This window comes from Parasteatoda tepidariorum, chromosome 9 (genome assembly GCF_043381705.1).
Source record: "Parasteatoda tepidariorum isolate YZ-2023 chromosome 9, CAS_Ptep_4.0, whole genome shotgun sequence".
NCBI classification, from domain to species: Eukaryota; Metazoa; Arthropoda; class Arachnida; order Araneae; family Theridiidae; genus Parasteatoda; species Parasteatoda tepidariorum.
In genome coordinates, this window is record NC_092212.1 from 64,202,418 (window position 1) to 64,221,689 (window position 19,272).

At 31.7% G+C, this 19,272-nt stretch overlaps 2 protein-coding genes across 2 annotated transcripts in view; one reads left to right on the top strand and one right to left on the bottom strand.

Annotated features, from left to right (window-relative positions):
• The window catches only part of LOC139426371 (uncharacterized), a 59,644-nt gene that overhangs the window by 6,646 nt on the left and 33,726 nt on the right, over positions 1-19,272 (top strand). The window contains exon 2 of the mRNA XM_071185061.1: positions 2,324-2,512. Within this exon, the coding sequence (XP_071041162.1) occupies positions 2,324-2,512 (189 nt within the window). The remainder of the gene's footprint in view (positions 1-2,323; positions 2,513-19,272) is intronic.
• Positions 11,315-15,508, bottom strand: LOC107450680 (uncharacterized). Its single transcript, XM_016066536.3, has 2 exons — positions 15,145-15,508; positions 11,315-12,117 (listed from the first exon to the last, which is right to left on the bottom strand). The coding sequence occupies exons 1-2, from the start codon at positions 15,160-15,162 to the stop codon at positions 11,503-11,505; spliced, it is 633 nt and encodes a 210-aa protein (XP_015922022.1). The 5' UTR covers positions 15,163-15,508; the 3' UTR covers positions 11,315-11,502.

The window sequence follows — 19,272 nt, forward strand, 5'->3', positions numbered from 1 at the left end:
AGGAGTTCTCCTGAAAGCCGTACTATACCTACGTATGTACCTACCTTCTTTGACATGGTTTATGTTTGCGGTTTATAAATCAAAGTGGAATTCGAAGTAGATTTTTTTCGCATAGTTTATGTTAGCATTTTAATAAAGCAAAATGAAATTGAAATTCATGATTAGTGAAAAGGGACGCAATTCGTTAGCAATCGATGATTATAAATTCAACAAACAGCGAGAAATTAAAAATTCCTTCGTATGGCAATGTGTGAACAGACACTGTTTAGCAAAATTGTACACTAACAAAAATTTAATATCAAGAAACACTGTATTAAATCACAATCGTGAAGCCAGATAAGAATTGGAAAAGGCAAACTGTCTCTTAATTATGTGAAAATAAAAGGTTCAGAGAAGTTTGAAGAACGTTCAACAAAACTAATTTAAAAAGAATTAGTTCCTGGGTGTTTAGAAGGTTTGGACAAAAAAGATGTTGAATATATAAAAAGGAATCTAAACAGAGCCTCCTTGTGTGAGAAAAGAGCTAAGGCAGATCGTTCATTGGAGCAAGTAGATTTAACGCAGCAACAGGTAGATCAAATGCAGCAGCTGATAGATCTTGCACAGTCACAAGTAAATCTTAAGCAATCTCGTGTAGATACACTGTCATATATTGCACGAAATGTAGACATAAAAATGAATTGTGATGATACAGGCATGTAGCACTGTTTTACTGTCATTTATTGTATATGCGGTTCATTATCGGGAATGCTTTCCGATGTTAAGTCAAGTTTAGTCAAAGAAAAATATATTTTTCTAGCAATATCTAGCGTTTTCTTTCCAACAAAAAGTAGTTGACAACAAAAACAGTATAAATTTTCCAGTTCAGTATAAATTTCTAGACCATGCAATGGAATTTTCTTTGGTGAAACCAGGCCGAACAGCTGGAAAAGAATTTTATAACCGTCGTTGAACAGCCGACCCAATTTCGGGTTTGCGACTACCAATGTTCAACTCCGTAGCCTTGTAACTTTGAACCAATCCTGAAGACAAGGAAACTCCAGGATCAGTAGGGGAGAGTGGGGTCAATTGAACCCCACTCTCCCCTACCCCCAGAGGTATCGATTTGTTATGGGAACATGGAGGACTTTGAGACTCGGCAGATTTAACGTGCATCAGTCACCATTTACTACGCGGAAAGTTTTCGGCCGGCTTAGATCGAACCCACGAACTCTTTGACATGGGTTATAAAATAAAATAAAATTAGAAGAAAGAAGGCCGGGATAGCCTGGTCGGCAGGGCGCTGGGCCCATATGCAAGAGGTCGTGGGTTCGATCCTCACCGGCCGAAGACTCCCCGTGTAGTAAATGGTGACTGATGCACGTTAAATCTATCGAGTCTCAAAGTCCTCCATGTTCCCACAACAAATCAATACCTCTGGGGGTACTGATCCAGGAGTTTCCTTGTCTTCTGGATTGGTTCAAAATTACAAGGCTACGGAGTTGAACGTAAGTAGTCGTAAACCCATGAAATTGGGTCGGCTGTTCAACGACGGTTATAAAATAAAATAAAATTAGAAGAAAGAGCAGCGATGGCTCAGGAGATAGAGCGTTCGCCTTCCAATGAGGCGAACCGGGTTCGAATCCCAGCCGATATGAATTCCGTATCCAGTTGACATCGACCACAGTGCTGACGTGAAATATCCTCAGTGGTAGACGGATCATGGGTTAGAGTCCCCTTGCCGTCAGGCTAACCGTGGCAGGTTCTCGTGATCTTCCTCTCTATATAAAGCAAATGTGGGTTAGCTCCATCAATAAATCCTCCACGAAGGCAAAATTTCTTCCAATACTCGATCCAGGTGTTCCCTTGTCTTCTGGATTGGGTTCAAAATTACAAGGCTACGGAGTTGAACATTAGTAGTTGTAAGCCCTTAAAATTGGGTCCGCTGTTCAACGACGGTTATAAAAAATAAAATAAAATTAGAAGAAAAGAGTATCAGAAAGATTCTCAAAACCACCTTTCTTTCGTGCTTGCTTGAGATATTTTTCTTTTCTTTTCCAAAATACAAATTTAAAAAAAAAATTTTTTTTTTTTAATTTGTATTTTGGAAAAGAATTTAAAAAAAAAAAATTCTGATAATTAATTCTGATCTGATAATTAATTCTGATCTGATATTTAAAAAAAAAAAAAATTCTGATAAAAGGAATTTGGAGCTTTAATCAAGCATAGCCTACCTACCTTGTCAGCGATTACGTATAAGCATTTTTAAGGTGCTAATGTGGTATTTGTACAGAGTACGTAAAAAAGAATAGTATTAGAACTCATTATATATATTTTTTTTCAGACTTGGGACGAAATGGTTCGAAATTATAAGCGGAAGACAAATCGTGGAATGAATTTTAATTGGTCCGAGGACAACCTACATGCTGCCATTTACGATATTAGAAATTCTGTCCTATCAACTCATAAAGCTGCGCAGACGTACGCAATTCCAGAAGCAACATTAAGACGATATTTGAAGAAGGATGATTGGGTATTGTAAAAATTTTTTTAAAAATATTTTAAATGTGATTGGCATTTTACAACTTCTAAATACAACCTGGAATTTAAATATGTGTGTCATTAACTTCGTTAAAATCATTTCAAAATTTATAATGCAAGGTTCATACTCAGGGAATACTTTGAGAAAATGTAAAACTTTGTACCTCACTTCATACCTCACATGTTAATCTCGGATCTGTGTTCAATCTAAAAAGAATCATATCGCTTACGTTAATCACAGTTCTATGTTCAATGTAAAAGAAATTTTACCGTATGTGCTAATTATGAAAAATCGTATTCAACAAAAAATGAATCCTAACGCATTCGTTTATCACTGATCTATGCTCCATATATACGGAGTCATACCGCATACATTAATCACAGAACTGTGTTCAATGTAAAAGGAATCCTAACGCATTCGTTAATCACTGATCTATGCTCCATATATACGGAGTCATACCGCATACGTTAATCGCAGAGTGTTCAATGTAAAAGGAATCATATCGCTTATGTTAATCACAGATCTATGTTCAATGTATAAGAACTCATACCACATGTGCTAATTATGAAAAATCGTATTCAACGAAAAATGAATCCTAATGCATTCGTTAATCACTGATCTATGCTCCATAAATACGGAGTCATACCGCATACGTTAGTCACAGATCTGTGTTCAATGTAAAAGGAGTCACATCTCTTACGTTAATCACAGATCTGTGTTCAATGTAAAAGAAATCATACCGTATGCGCTAATTATGAAAAACCGTATTCAACGAAAAATGAATCCTAACGCATTCGTCAATCACTGATCTATGCTCCATAAATACGGAGTCATACCGCATACGTTAATCAGAGATCTGTGTTCAATGTAAAAGGAGTCACATCTCTTACGTTAATCACAGATCTGTGTTCAATGTAAAAGAAATCATACCGTATGCGCTAATTATGAAAAACCGCATTCAACGAAAAATGAATCCTAATGCATTCGTTAATCACTGATCTATGCTCCATAAATACTGAGTCATACCGCATACGTTAATCACAGAGTGTTCAATGTAAAAGGAATCATATCGCTTACGTTAATCACAGATCTATGTTCAATGTATAAGAACTCATACCACATGTGCTAATTATGAAAAATCGTATTCAACGAAAAATGAATCCTAATGCATTCGTTAATCACTGATCTATGCTCCATAAATACTGAGTCATACCGCATACGTTAATCACAGATCTGTGTTCAATGTAAAAGGAGTCACATCTATCACGTTAATCACTGATCTGTGTTCAATGTAAAAGGAATCATACTGTATGTGCTAACTATGAAAAATCGCATTCAATGCGTTCGTTAATCACTGATCTTTGTCAATATAAAAGATATCATACTGTATGTGCTAATTATGAAAAATCGTATTCAATGAAAAATGAATCCTAACGCATTCGTTAATCACAGATCTGTGTTCAATGTAAAAAAAATCATACTGTATGTGCTAATTATGAAAAATCGTATTCAATGAAAAATGAGTCCTAAGGCATTCGTTAATCACAGATCTATGTTCAATGTAAAAGAAATCATACCGTATGTGCTAATTATGAAAAATCGTATTCAGCGAAAAATGAAGCCTAACGCATTCGTTAATCACTGATCTATGCTCCATATATACGGAGTCATACGGCATACGTTAATCACAGATCTGTGTTCAATGCAAAACGAATCATATCGCTTACGTTAATCACAGATTTATGTTCAATGTAAAAGAAGTCATATCATGTGCTAATTAGGAAAAATCGTATTCAACGAAAAATGAATCCTGGCGCATACGCTAATCACAGATCTATGCTCTATATATACGGATTTATACCGTATACGTTATTCACAGACCTGTGTTCATTGTTAAATGAATCGTACCTCATACGTTACTATCATAAATCTATGTAAGAAAGAACCAGCGAAAATGTATTAACTACTAATTACTACTCAGATGCATACTTAGATAGTTAAAAAGAATTATCACTGATATCAAATACGTATGAATTACTCGCAGATAATACTTACGCAGAATGAATCTTGCGCGGATGACGAATGATGATTTATTATAAGTCACACTCAATGTGCAATACGGAATAAGCTTGAGATGGATGATCCGGAACCGGATCATGAGTCTGTTCGATTTCATACCATTTTAAAATCATATGAAATTTTTAATAATATTATGGCCCTTTTAAGCATTCGGATACTAGATAATTGAAAAATGTATTAAACTAGTTGAATGGTATGAAACTAAACTCAGCGGCGCGACAGCCCATAGTGGGACAAGGCCCACTGTGCCCATCTCAGTATTCTTGAGCTTTGGGCTCTGAGGTGTAAGAGCAGATGTTCCGGTTGGTTGGTCAGCCGAATGCGAAACCCCCATTGTTTAGTTCTCAAGCATGCTTGGTACTCATTTTATAAACCCACTGAAGGAATGAAAGGATGAGTCAACCTTGCCCGGCCCGAGGATCGAACCAAGGACCTGTGGCGCGAAACGCCACCTGTTGAATGGTATGATGAAAGTGAAAAAAATTGGATTGGACTAAAAAACAGAAGAATTAGACGTTCATTCTTCTGAAATAGTATATGAAAACCCAAAGGAGGTTGGTATAATTTTTTTTTAAACTTCGTTTGAAATTTTATTATGTAATAGTTTTAGTTAAAATGTAATTGCTTTGATGCCCCTTGCTTATACATAAAGTAAGACATAGTGTTTTGGTGTATTTTAAAATGAGATTTGCTTTTCATAAAATTCTCATTAAACAATTCTTTCTCACTAAAATAATTTTATCTCTAAATTGTCTGCCTGGTGCAAACATTAAAATACTATTCTTTATGTATGATTCTACGAGCTCAAGTTTAAATATCCTGGGTTATATATATGTTACAAATAAAAGATTGGAATAGAATAAAAAATAAATCTTATTGTGTTGCAAAAGAGAAATATTATTATAATGGTTTTTGGGGGAAATAAAAGCAGACTATTTTGGTATAAATGAATAATTTCATTGGAACCAATGTCTTTCACAAAGTGAAAGATAATAACCTGTAGAAAAAAAAGAACGCCAAAATGGGGGAAATCAAATATTTATACTTATGAAAGGAACGGTAATGATTAGGGACGATTTCTTAGAAATTCATGATGTTTTGAGGGTACTTAAAAGCATATTCTATAGAAATAGAATAAAAGTATTAAGGGCGGAAATTATTTTTGGAATATGCCCTCACGGCTTGAAAATTTTTTTATTGTAATACATAGATGATAATAGTACAAAGAAGTCTTTTTACAAAGAAATTATATCCGTAAAAAAGACAATGGCCTGATAGTAAAAAAGCTAGTTTATTAGGTGATGCATAAATATCGCTGGTGAATAAAAAAAGTAATTGTGGAGAAGCAAAAAAAAAGAAAAAAAAAGAAACATTATTCCTCAAAAGCAACAATAAATTGTCTAAATTTATTGTTGATATTAATTGTCGACTGTCTCAGGGACATAATTAGACGAAGAATCATATGCAATTCATAATAGATATAACAGATAGCTCTAGCAATCCATGATAGATAGCTACAGTTAATGAACCCATAACTAAATAATATTATTAAGTACTGCAGTTAGAGAAGATAAGTTAAGAGAAAACTTTATTAAAATGCATAATATTTTTTTTATATATATAAAAGTATTTTATTAGTAAAGTATATTAGTATTAATTTTTTTTTTTTTTTTTTTTTTTTNCCATTTTTTTTTTTTTTTTGTAATTTGTGGCAATGTTTAAAAAAGTATAGAAGTTCCGTTAGTAAAATTTTTAGCATTACTTTATGACCTTTATTCCTATCACATTGTTAGCGTATGTATTATGTGTGTATACAACACTATATTCTGTACAAAATAATATACAAGATGTTCCGTAACCACTAACCTTAATGTAAGTTTTTAGAAACTTTGTCAAAAATTAATTAAAAACATTCTGCACGTGACAGATGTATAATAACCATATAATATTCTAAGAACCACTTTCCCTTCCTATTTGTTTGTTCCAGCAATCAAACAGGTTCTGTTTCATTGGCTATTACAATTAGTTAGTAATTCGCCATTAACGAATTAATGATTCGATAAGTTATGATAACGCTATTATATTCTTTTTTTTTTTCTTTCTCAATCCTAATCCTTGCTAATGTATAGATAAATAATAGATAAATAATCCTAATCCTTGCTAATGTATAGATAAATAATTCTAATCCTAAACCTTGCTAATATATAGATAAATAATTCTAATCCTAATCCTTGCTAATGTATATATAATTTTAATTTTATCTTTGAAAATAATTCTAAAAATATACATTAAGGACGGTGATTACAGAACACACTGTGTGTCTGTTTATTAATGTGCATTTATGAGTTGATTTGAATGACCGTTCAGTTTCAAACCATTCAACTCTATTTCATGGTTTTCCATTTCGGTCGAATTTCTCCTTGCGTTCGATTTTATGAGCGCTTTGTAGCTTTCTAATCAAACTTTAAATTTTGATTTTGATTACTTTATTCCATGATTTTTCTTTTCGATTGGATTTCGTTCAGCATTTAATTTTTATCAACACTTCTTTTAGTATTTCTCTTCTGTTGATTATCAAGAAGCTTATAAGCTACAAATCCAATTCTAATAAAATTCTAATCAAACTTTCAGTGATTACTTTATTGTATGATTACCTTATTCTATGATTTTTCTTTTCGATCGGACTTCTTCGAGCGTTTAATTTTATGAATGCTTTCTTTAGTATTTCTCTTCTGTTGATTATCAAGAAGCTTATAAGCTACAAATTCAATTCTAATAAAATTCTAATCAAACTTTCAATGATTACTTTATTCTATGATTTTCTTTTCGATCGGATTTCTTCGAGCGTTTAATTTTATAAATGCTTTCTTTAGTATTTCTCTTCGGTTGATTATAATTAAGCTTATAAGCTACAAATCCAATTCTAATAAAATTCTAATCAAGCTTTGAATGATTAATTGATTCGTTGATTTTTATTTCTGTCGGATTTCACATAGCGTCTCATTTTATGAATGGTCCCTTATTATTTCTCATCGGTCGCTTTATTTCGGTCGATTCTAATCACCTCGGAGCTCATATCGGCTTCGTGCGCTAACAGTGTAAAATTAATCTAGTTGTATTATTGACAAAGCTGCAAACGTTGTGTGCTTTAATCTAACTCACTATTTTACGTGAAATTGCGGATGTATTGATATTAACATGATAAAATTATGGATAATACAAAGTCAGTAAAAATAATTACGACAACTCATGGTAAACCATGTGCTGTCTATAAAGGATTTCAATATCGAGTCCATGGGGAAAATAAAAACGGTTCTATTATTTGGTTATGTAGAAAAAAAAGACAAGAAAGTTGTAGAGGGAGAATTAAGACCGTGTTGGGTGCTGTTGTGAGGGAAATTGACCACGAGTGTAATTTTGCTAAATTTGCTTGGAGCAATTTAGCCATGTTTTATTTGCCATGCTTTATGTGTTATTTTTGCTTAAGCACTAATCGAAATTTTGAACACATACACCGAAGAGCCATTACATTATGACCACCCTCCATCTATAACTATGGGCTCGTCCAGGTTTTCATGGTTTCTCGCCCAGAAACAATGTTTTCATGGGGCACATCAGGACCCATAATCTTCAAAGAACAATCCCCGACGTCCGTAAGCTACTTGAACATAGTTGCAGACCAGGTTCACCCATTCATGGCAACAGTTTTTCCTGCGGGGGATGGTGTTTACCAACAGGATAATGCACCATGTCATAAGGGTCGAATCGTCGAGGAACATTCCAGTGACATGTCTTGGCCCCCAAATTCACCTGACCTTAATCCAATAGAGCATTTGTGGTCCTACTTGGAAAACCAAATTCGTGCTGCCACCCCACCCCCTCGCAATGTGAGGGAATTGCAGAACCAGTTGGTGAGCGCTTGGTACCATATACCTCAGACTACCTATCGGCACCTTGTGGAATTAATGCCACGGCGGGTGCTAGCAGTTTTGAGGGCTAAAAGTGGTCCTACATGTTATTAGCAGGGTGTTTATAATGTGGCTTTTCGGTGTATATTGTTTTCTTTTTTATAACAAAGAGAAATCCTAAACTATCAATACAAAAATTTTATCACGCTATTAAATTTTTGTGTGTTGTTGTTATGAAATTTAATTGATAAACGAGAAAGAATTATCTTTCAAGAAAGATAAACGAGAAAGGATTATATTTCAAGCAAGATAAACGAGAAAGAATTATATTTCAAGAAGGATAAACGAGAAAGAATTATATTTCAAGAAAGATAAACGAGGAAGAATTATATTTCAAGAAAGATAAACGAGAAAGAATTATATTTCAATAAAGATAAACGAGAAAGAATTATATTTTAAGAAAGATAAACGAGAAAGAATTATATTTCAAGAAAGATAAACAAGAAAGAATTTTATTTCAAGAAAGATAAATGAGAAGGAATTATATTTCAAGAAAGATAAACGAGAAAGAATTATATTTTAAGAAAGATAAACGAGAAAGAATTATATAAAAGTTGACGAGAAAGAATTATATTTCAACTAATTCGATGCGCGATACGGCTCTGTGTTTAATTGACTTCAAGTTAGTTAACATTCTAACTTTTTTTATTTTTTTTTTATTTCCAATGAGCTGCACAATCGGTATTGCCGATGAGCAGACCTAGAGCGTTCTCCAGAGGTGGTATCCACTCTTTCAGGACCACCACAATGGGTGAGATACCGTTGGTCATGTTAATTTGGACGTCTAGTTTCTGCCACACTAGATGGCAGCACCGAGACTCTATTTGGATGCTATTAAGATGCTAACTTAGGTGGAGAAACTTTGCTCAACTTTAGAACGCCATTTTGCTTATAAACGATCAGCTGGAGCTGACGCCATAGGTCACGTGTGAGGGGACTATTTGCGATCTTCTTGAAGTGCGATTGAAGCACGATCGTATTAAATAAAGATCTCGAGAGATTTAAATAAAATTTTCCAAAACAATAGATAAATAAGCTTTTTTTTTAAAGCAGAAGAATGGGATAAAATCTCAAAAAAGTTCTTAAAATTGCAATAACTTAAAAAAAAAATCTAATTAAAATAGAAAAATAAAAACAAGTGCTGAGTTTATAATTAAAACTGAGCCTTTCTATGCACCAAATTACAAGAGTTGACGCTGTTTTTCGAAGCTCTGTCGCCAAGGAAAATTAAAAAAGCCTTAGTTTAAGTGCCTTACCTGAAACAATGCGATGATTCTGAGCAGTATATAACCTTGCTGTGAAGAATTATCTGGGCTTTAGAACAGACAAATAGCTTAAATATTTTAAAATTTATTAAACTTTCTATAAAAAATCGCCAACTTGGCGACATTTTTTCCACGTAGAAGAAAATTATCAAAATCACTGCCTTATTCTCATTTTTTTGCAAATTTTTATGAGCCCAGGTAATGCAGCATTGGAGTAAGTCTTCATATAATAAAAAATTAGACCACAAATGCTTTTCCTTTTCACGAAACTGTAGCTTTTCTTCATATTGACGTTTTGCGCCATTTTCGCAATAAGCGTAGATAGTGCTAGCTTTAGATAGGCTAAACTTGACATAACAATCATGAGTAACAGTTGCAAACTCACAGCAGTTATAAAAATAGCATATTATTCGCAAAAAAGTATCACTTCATAGTACGGCGGAGCCTTCAGAAACAGTCTTGAGTTTTTTAAATTAAGATTTTGTGCTTATAGAAAATTTTTCATTTATAGAAAATCGTATTTCATATCCTTCGTTCATAGAAAATCATATTTAAGTCTGGTAACTTAATAACATTGTAAATTTTGTATTTAATATTATTGACTGAGAAAACAATGGAAGAAATAACTAAAATCGAGAGCAAAAGATATGCCACATTTATCTTTTCATGAAACTGCATTTTGCTTTCAAAAAATCTAAGTTGTCTCTAAACGCTGTGCTAAGAGACGTGAAAATTCAAGAATGTTAAAGAAAAATATCTTTGTAAAAGAAAAAAAAAAGTGTCTTATAAGCATAGAATGTGACCTATACTTCGCAATAGTTGTTACTTGTAACATAGAGTGTTTTTTCCAATGCCCGCCTGGCTTGACATTCGTCGATTCAAGAGTACATAGGGCAGATTTGTTGGCCATTCTTTCAGGGGCACCATATTAAATGGCTAACGTTGCTCCTACAATAAGGACTGATAGTACAGATGATGAAAGAACATCCATGCCTTGCCTGGGATTCGAACCCAGAATCTTTCTGATACAAGGCTAGTTCCCAGGCCCTTACACAGTCTTGTCGGCATAATAAATATACAGTATATAATAATGTACTATATCAATGCTCTATTTTGTTGTACACGGATAAGAGCAAGTGACAACAAATTACTATGCCGGGGTTTAAGCCATTTACTTTTAATCGCAAGCATTGGTTATTACATAAAAATACTAAATTAAAAGTTTATTTGTTATACCTTTGACTTTATCCATCTATATGTTGAAGGCCTTCGCGGTTTGATCAAGGCCTAGGCCAATTCTTTAAATAGGTCTCTGGAGTAGTTCGAATATGTTTATGCTTTCTTAGTTGTAATTGCCAGATGAACTTATAAGCCACCTAAACAATTCTAACGGTCATTTCATTCTCTTTTATATACTGACAATAATTATAAATTTCATGTATTATTAAAATACGTAAAAAAAAATACAAATAAGCATTAACAGCACCTGCCAAATACTTTAATTTTTCATTTTGCCAAATAAATACAAACTAGAATAACTCAAAATTTTGAAAATAAAATTCTGTTAAAAATTTTATGACTTAAAATACAATGAATCATCCTTTTCCGTTTCTTAAAGTGGTTCATTTACCATTTAACAACCCGGTAATAGTTAAAAGAGAGATCTGTCTTAGTGCAGATACATATACCATCCAAACCACATCAACGTAACACAAGCGAAACTCTCAAGTGGTACATTCATGATTGCAGTGTTAGCACCCTCGCTCTCAAATCTGCCAATTGGTGGTGTTGCCAATGTACAATTTTCCGTTCCGGTCTCAGTCGTATGTTGTACTTCATGTATATCAGTAGTATGTTGTACGTCATGCATTTCAGTTGTATGGTGTACTTCAGTTGTATGTTGTACTTCATCCACTTCTGTCTCGTGTTCATCATGAGATCTCTCGAACTTTCTAATAGATGCTGTTTTTGAATTCGATTCTACCATTACTGCTCGTGTAGGATTTTCCATATGCGCTTGCGTGGCATTTTCCATTACTGCTCGTGAAAAAGCTTCGCTTAGAGCTCTTGACGTGTTATCATGATGCTCGTGCGAATTTTGCACTTTCTCTTGGGATTCACTTACTGGCGAAATTGATGACTCAGATTTCTCGAACTTCTCAATTTTTAGCATAGCCTCCTTTGTTGAATTTTCCGCTACTGTCGTTTCCACGATCGTCGTATATTCTACGTTTTCTTGCGATCTAACTGTTGAAAGTACGATGCTTAACAATGTCACGAAAATCTGAAAAAGAATTTCAAAATCAATCGTGTTTTCTTTTCTAAAGAATTTCTGATTTAAGTTGAGTAAAGGCTTAATGCATCTATACATTAAAGACGTGAGTAAAATGAATATTCAATATTTCATCATTCCAATTTTTTTCTCTCCAATATATCAACAAGCAACTATCTTACAATACACTTAAAATAAATAATTATTCGTTTTTATGATTTATTATAGTTAAGTGACAACAATAATTTTTTGTTAATTTAATGATTTATTTATGGCATATTGAGCCATAATAGAGTGCGAGTTTTTCAGTCACTTATGCGAGTTATTGCATAATAATTAAATTAATATTTACTCATTAATATTTTTTCGCCAAGCAATCAGAGGTTGTCAAGCTCTCATACTACATTTGGCGATAAAAACTGATGCTTTAAAACATCAATTCTCATACTCTGATTCGCGGATTAATAGATTAATATTTGCACTAGAATAAATACAAATTTTAATTATATGTGAATAGGTTGTCTCAAAATATTTCTCATTATAGAGTATGTGAGTGATCAGAAACGAGACTGGTTAAAAAGTTGATTTTAAGTGCCACAATTTTAAGTAGAAAAAAATCATGCCAAATGTCCAAATTACAAACTTTACTGTCCGTGATAAAAAATACATATATTACTGTTCCTCCGAATAAAGCGGATTAAAAGACACTGTTCTATAGTATCTAAAAAATAAAAAAAAAGTTTGATTTTAATAAAAACAAATAAGAGAGGAGCTTAGCTACGGAAATTATTTTCAATGGTTGCTAACAGCAATGAAATTTTCGTAATTACTATGAATTTGTTCCGATTGCTAAATTTCGCAAACCCATTTTCGGCCAAGTATGTAAACACACCATTTCAATGAATATTTTTTCATTAATATTGTGATGTATATTTTTCTGCTATTGTCAAGGGTTCTGAAAACATCTATAAAATATTGGTAATTCAATTGGAGTAAACACTTATTGTTGAAAAATTTGAACACTATTTTAGCTTCCTAACTTGAAACGGTTAATGGCAAATTCGACTTTTTGAAAATGCGTAATTGTTCCATTTGAGATTAATCATATAGTTTTATGATGGATTAAAAATGCAAGTTCTGTAGATAAAATAAAAATGAAACAAATTTCATAAAAAAAACTTAACGGTTTGTCCATTTATTTGACCAATGGTGCATAAACACACTATTTTATTTCCTAAATAAAAAAATTTTTATACCTGCACAAAACCATTTTTGTGTCTCAATGAATGCAATTTATGCATATTTCAAAAAAATACCACATTTTCTAAAATTTCTAAGCTTAGCCTAAAATGGGTTAAACCATTGAGTACAGTACACAGAGAAGTTTTCATTTTTAATGGCGCTTTGCCTTCTAATTCAACTTTTTCAATTGAGGAACAACGAGCCGTAATGGCTCAGGAGATAGTGTTCGCGTTCCATTGAGGTGAACAGGGTTCGAATTCCAGCAATGGCTGGTCGATACGAATTCCGCATCAGGCTTGTATCAACCACAGTGCTGACATAAAATTATACGAAGTGGTAGACGGATCATGGGCTAATCCCTTTGTCGTCAGGCTAACTATGGGAGGTTTTCGTGGTTTTTCTCTACATTTAACGCAAATGTGGGTTAGTTCCATCAAAAAAATCCTCCACGAAGGCCAATTTCTACCAAAAACTTGATCCTCGAGTTCCCTTGTCTTCTGGATTGGGTTCAAAATTACAAAGATACGGAGTTGAGCATTAGCATAATTGAATTCCATCATTAAAAGTATAATTCTATCATAAAGGAGTAGAATTTTAGCATAAAAAAGAGTTTAAAAAATTGAGAGCTCTTATCATAAAAAAATAATAATTAAAAATCTATCTATCAATTACATAGTTTTTTTAAACTTAGAACCCGGTTTCATTTGTTAAAGATAATTCGTAAAGATAAAGATTCGTTAAAATTGATACATTATTGATACATTATGATATAAAATTGATATAATACCATAATGTATCAATTTTTTTAAAAATACTTTATTTAAACAATACTTTTTATAGCAATTGTGCAAAAACATTAACTACTATATAATAAATGATACTATACATAAATGATTTTCTATGCTATAAAATTTATTGAACTTTGAGAGTTATAATAAAACTAACAATAACAATAAAACCTTTTAGTTGCTGTAAAGAAATGATTTTTGATCATTAGAAATGCTGTTTTGGTCGTACGCTGGTTTCATTCTATTATTTGTTGGCGATAATGTTAGAAACTTTTTCTAAAACAACTGTTTTTTTGATTACTCAAGAATGCACTGGCTTTTATCGCCAAGGAAATTATCTGGCATTATTGCTAATACCATACGATGACTATCAATCAACTTTAATTATCGTTTATTATTATTATTTGTATATTTAATAGCTTAAATAATTTGCTGTTTTCTTCTTTTTTTCTGAACTATATAATATGGACGTTGCCTGAAAATATTAAAATTGTAACTAGTTCTTATTTGTTTTTTGATTATTTAAAAAGAAGAACTCTCCATTTTTTTCGCCAATTATAGCATAGTTAAAAAAAATTCTATTTTTAATTTAGTAATATTCTATTTACGCTTAGAAGTATTAAATTAAGCTATATATTTCGTATTCTTACCATTTACATCTTCTCTCTTACTTTGATTAAAGTTTATAAATTATTCTTAGTTAAAGTAAAAACCGAAATGAGTTTCTACATTACCATTTTATTTTCAAACTTATTCTTACTAAGAGTGAGGTTTATAAATTAATAGCAGTCGAGTTCTTCGTAATATAAATTAAGTATAGTTCCTATTTTACTTATATCGAAACAGTACTATTAAAGTAAACACATTTTTATTAATTGGATTTTGAAAGGAAGCGATGCAAATCAAACGTAGCCATTTTTTCTTATTAACTCATACTCATTTGAAAGTTAGTACCATGAAATAAATTTAAAAAAAAAGTTTAATATATAAGAAGTAAAATTAAACTTACTGAAAGTAAAGATGCCATTTCTAGAACTTGAGTTTCGGCAAAGAAAATAATACTTTTTGCGTTCTTTGAAAATTTTTGTTACAGCGGAACTTAGAATGACGAAAAAAATTTAAATAAAAGTTACAAAATTGTGTTGTTGCCAGTTTAAACAAACAAATAATCACGAGAGATTTAGTTTATATCTGCGAATGAGATGAACTGCATCGATAAACTTATGGTTTCTGCTATTAGTTTCATAATCAGTGTACCAAAATAATTTTAAATAAAGAGATTCATCATAATGATCATGAAAAATAATACTTAAGGAGGATCTTCAGTTATTACGACGCTTTTCAAAAAGTTTCTTCACGCCCAGTCCAACGTGCATCTGCGCCTCCTAGCGACACCAGAAAGAAGGAAACGATAAGTTGATAGTGTACTCGTACAATAGATATGAATGTTTGAATCCGTACTATTTATAGTCCAGTGTCTCTGTCATATTACTTCTATACAATTTTATTTGTAGAATGCATAATACTTGATTGCGACTTATAGCTAAAGTTGACTTTTTGCCTTTACTTCAATAAAAGTTATTGAATAAAATTAGGATTCCGTGAATTTATGCTAATGTTGCTGTTCCTTAACACACGCATTCTTAAAGAAGAAACATCTAAGAATTTAATCGAATTAAAATAAAAGAAACAAACAAACGATTACAGCATACTTCATTAATTCAATTAAAAAAATTTAAAAGCAAACGATAAACTCATCAAACTAATTAGTTGTTAAGCCTTTTACCCCAACATGGTGCTAAAATAATTTGTTGCCGTTTTTCCACCCTGTGAAAAAAAATAATAATAAAAATTAAAAAAAAAAAAAAAACGCTTCTTTTTAGATATGCTCAAGCATTAGAGTGATAATTCTTTATCATTCACTATAATATTTAGGGGCGATCCACTCTGACGTCATCACGACGTGTTTAAAAATTTTTATGGTCTGCTTACAGCGCCCTCTACCAATACTTACGCTAGAGATTAGTTCATTCAGAAGTTAGTTATGAATAATTAACACTCTAAGGTATATTATGTAGTGTCTTTGCCAATTTTTTTTTTTTTTTTTTTTTTTTTTTACTTCAGCAAGACCATATTTGTCACATGAATGAGTAATGATTCTCCGTAATTTGTTGTTTTAAAGTTGGTTTTTTAAACTTTATTTCAATCAAAATTATTGAATTAAGTTAAGATTGCGTAAACTTAAGTTTTTTTTTTTTTTTTTTTTTAACATTTTCATATTGTGCATTTATGTAGAAACATGAAGTTTTCTAATCAACTCCAATTCTTTTATTTTATATTTTAGTTCCATAATACGTAGAAAATATTTATTTAATCTTTTTATTTACTCCTATCTATTTCTATTTTATCATATAATAAATTCTACTATAAATAGATAAAAGTAAAAAATCTCTCATTAATAACGCCCATGAATGAAGAATTATGAAGAATTTATTAAATGCTTCTTTGGTTGTATTGGTATATTCTCCCATTTGTTTGAAAGTATTAATGGTGTATTTCATCCCTATTAATATGTACTAAACTGAGCATTGAAATAAATATAAGACCAAGAAAAATGATGAGAAGGAATTAAATAAATCGTAATCTGCTTTGCAAAATTTATTTATATTTTCATTAACAAACGATATCCTGAACGAATTAACATCTAAGCATTTCATAGAATTAAAATGAAACAAATAACCAAACGATTATAAAAAAACCTTATAAATTCAATTAAAAATAATAAAAGAAAACGATCATCAATCTAACTGATAGTTAAACTTTTTGCCGTAACGTGGTGCTAAAACCGTTTGCCCCAGACTTTTGCCATTTTGGTGAGCATCGATCGATTAGGAAGGAAAAAAAACGTGTAGTCTTTTTTTTTAATATGATCTAGCATTAGAGTGGAAACTCTATATATATTTCTCTGTGGATAAACTTTATAGACATGTTTATAGTAAGCTGTTGCCATTTTCGTCTTAATTATATCAAAGTAATTTTAAATAAAGAATTTAAATACAGAAATAGTTATGGTCAAGACCGATCAGGCTGCGTGGAATCTATTTCGGCAGCCAACTATATGAAATCAGCCTTAATGAAAAATTACAAAATATACCATTTTGCATAATGGCTTTAAACTGATGTAATAAACTAATTATTTGTAGGGTCAAGGTAGAAAAAATATTTCTACTCTTCTTAAAACATAAAAAATCAACAGCTATAATGAAAGTATAATTATTTCTGGCCCTTGCAACAAACGACAAAAAGTTACTTTTCAGATGTGGAAATTTCTAGCCACTTTAAATAGATGATACAATAAATAGTAGAATACAGTGCTAATGAATTATTTTATATTATTTTTTCGTACTTTTATCACTGCACGTCGTCCGTACCACTTTGACAAGATTCCTGACTATTTCTAAACTTAAGGAATGTCAAGATAACACAGCGCACAAAAATTGAATAGCAGTGTTGGGTGCTAGACTCAATATCACAGGTGTTCTGAGCCTTGAAGGATCTCCCTCACGCTCTATAACAGCAACTAAAGACACTACTCAAGACAACAGCCCTTCCCCAAAGAACACACCTGTTATTAATGCTGGTCAGTTGCAGAGAGGGAGAAGAACTCCGAGAAAGCATAGGGGTTACACAATGAAATTGACATTGGCGTATTTCAGTGTATACCTTCGAATCAAGTTAAGTTCTTGAAGTCTAGAAACTCGCCAATTCTCTCAAAAGAAGCCGCATACTAATATAGTATTAGAGGTATTTTAATGAAATTATGCACTAGGTTGATGGTTATGCACTATCACTGGATTTAACTTTTTATGAACTTCGTTTTAACGGAATGTATTTCAGTAATTCAGTTTTGTTTTTTTTTTGTGTTCTGAAAGTATTAATACAAAAAAATCATTAAAATTGAATTGAGATGGAAGAAATGTGCAAGAAGTTAAGAATGTTTTTTTTCTGGGGTGGCAACATACACACACATATTTTTGCTATAATTAATTTTTTATCGATCTAAATTTGTGAGACATTCGTTAAATACAAATAAAATAGTAACAAAAAATTAAAATAAATAACAAAAATTTGCTTTAATATGGATATGAGCGAAATTTTTTAAGACAAATATGGAATTTTCAATGTACCAAAAAATAAAAATTATCGAATTTCAAGATTTTTTTCCCTCTAGACGGTAGGGTACATAGTATAAATTTATTGAATAATATATCAATATATAGATGATATCCAGTATAATAAATTCCTCTACATGAAGATTTGCCTATCGGAAATCTAAGTTAATAACATTGAATTAAATATAAACTTAAGTTTTCTTATTGTATCATACTTCGGTAATACCTCAATCAAAAGAATTTTTCACTATGTCAAAATTGAGTGCAATTGGTCCTCTTACAGTTATGTTAATGTAGAACATACACTACCCAAATTTGAGGATTATTTTGCAACTGCTTTTCGCTATAGCTTAAAAATATTCAATGAAATTGAACAAAATTTTTGAAGAAATATTTAATTAATTACAAGATAATAATTTTAAAATTGAGAAAAAAAAATCATTAAAAATTGCGCAAGATATGAGCGTATTAAGCTTTTTTTTTATTATTATGCGCGGAAAAAAAAACTAAAAATATAACTTTTTTTCAGAATTTTATCGTCAATTGTATTTGGCAACTCCATATCCAAGAGGTCGTGGGTTCGATCCTCGCCGGCCGAAGATTCCCCGTGTAGTAAATGGTGACTGATGCACGTTAAATCTGTCGAGTCTCAAAGTCCTCCATGTTCCCACAACAAATCAATACCTCTGGGGGTACTGATCCAGGAGTTTCCTTGTCTTCTGGATTGGTTCAAAATTGCAAGGCTACGGAGTTGAACGTAAGTAGTCGTAAACCCATGAAATTGGGTCGGCTGTTCAACGACGGTTATAAAATAAAATAAAAATAAACTATCTTCAAAAAATATTACTGCAAAATTGGGAAGAAAAAAAAATTTCTGCGCAGGTGGGAAAGAACTACTTTAAAAACTTATGTATTTCCTCAATTTTAATCGATTTTTTTTTCAATTTTTAAAATGCTTGTTGTTA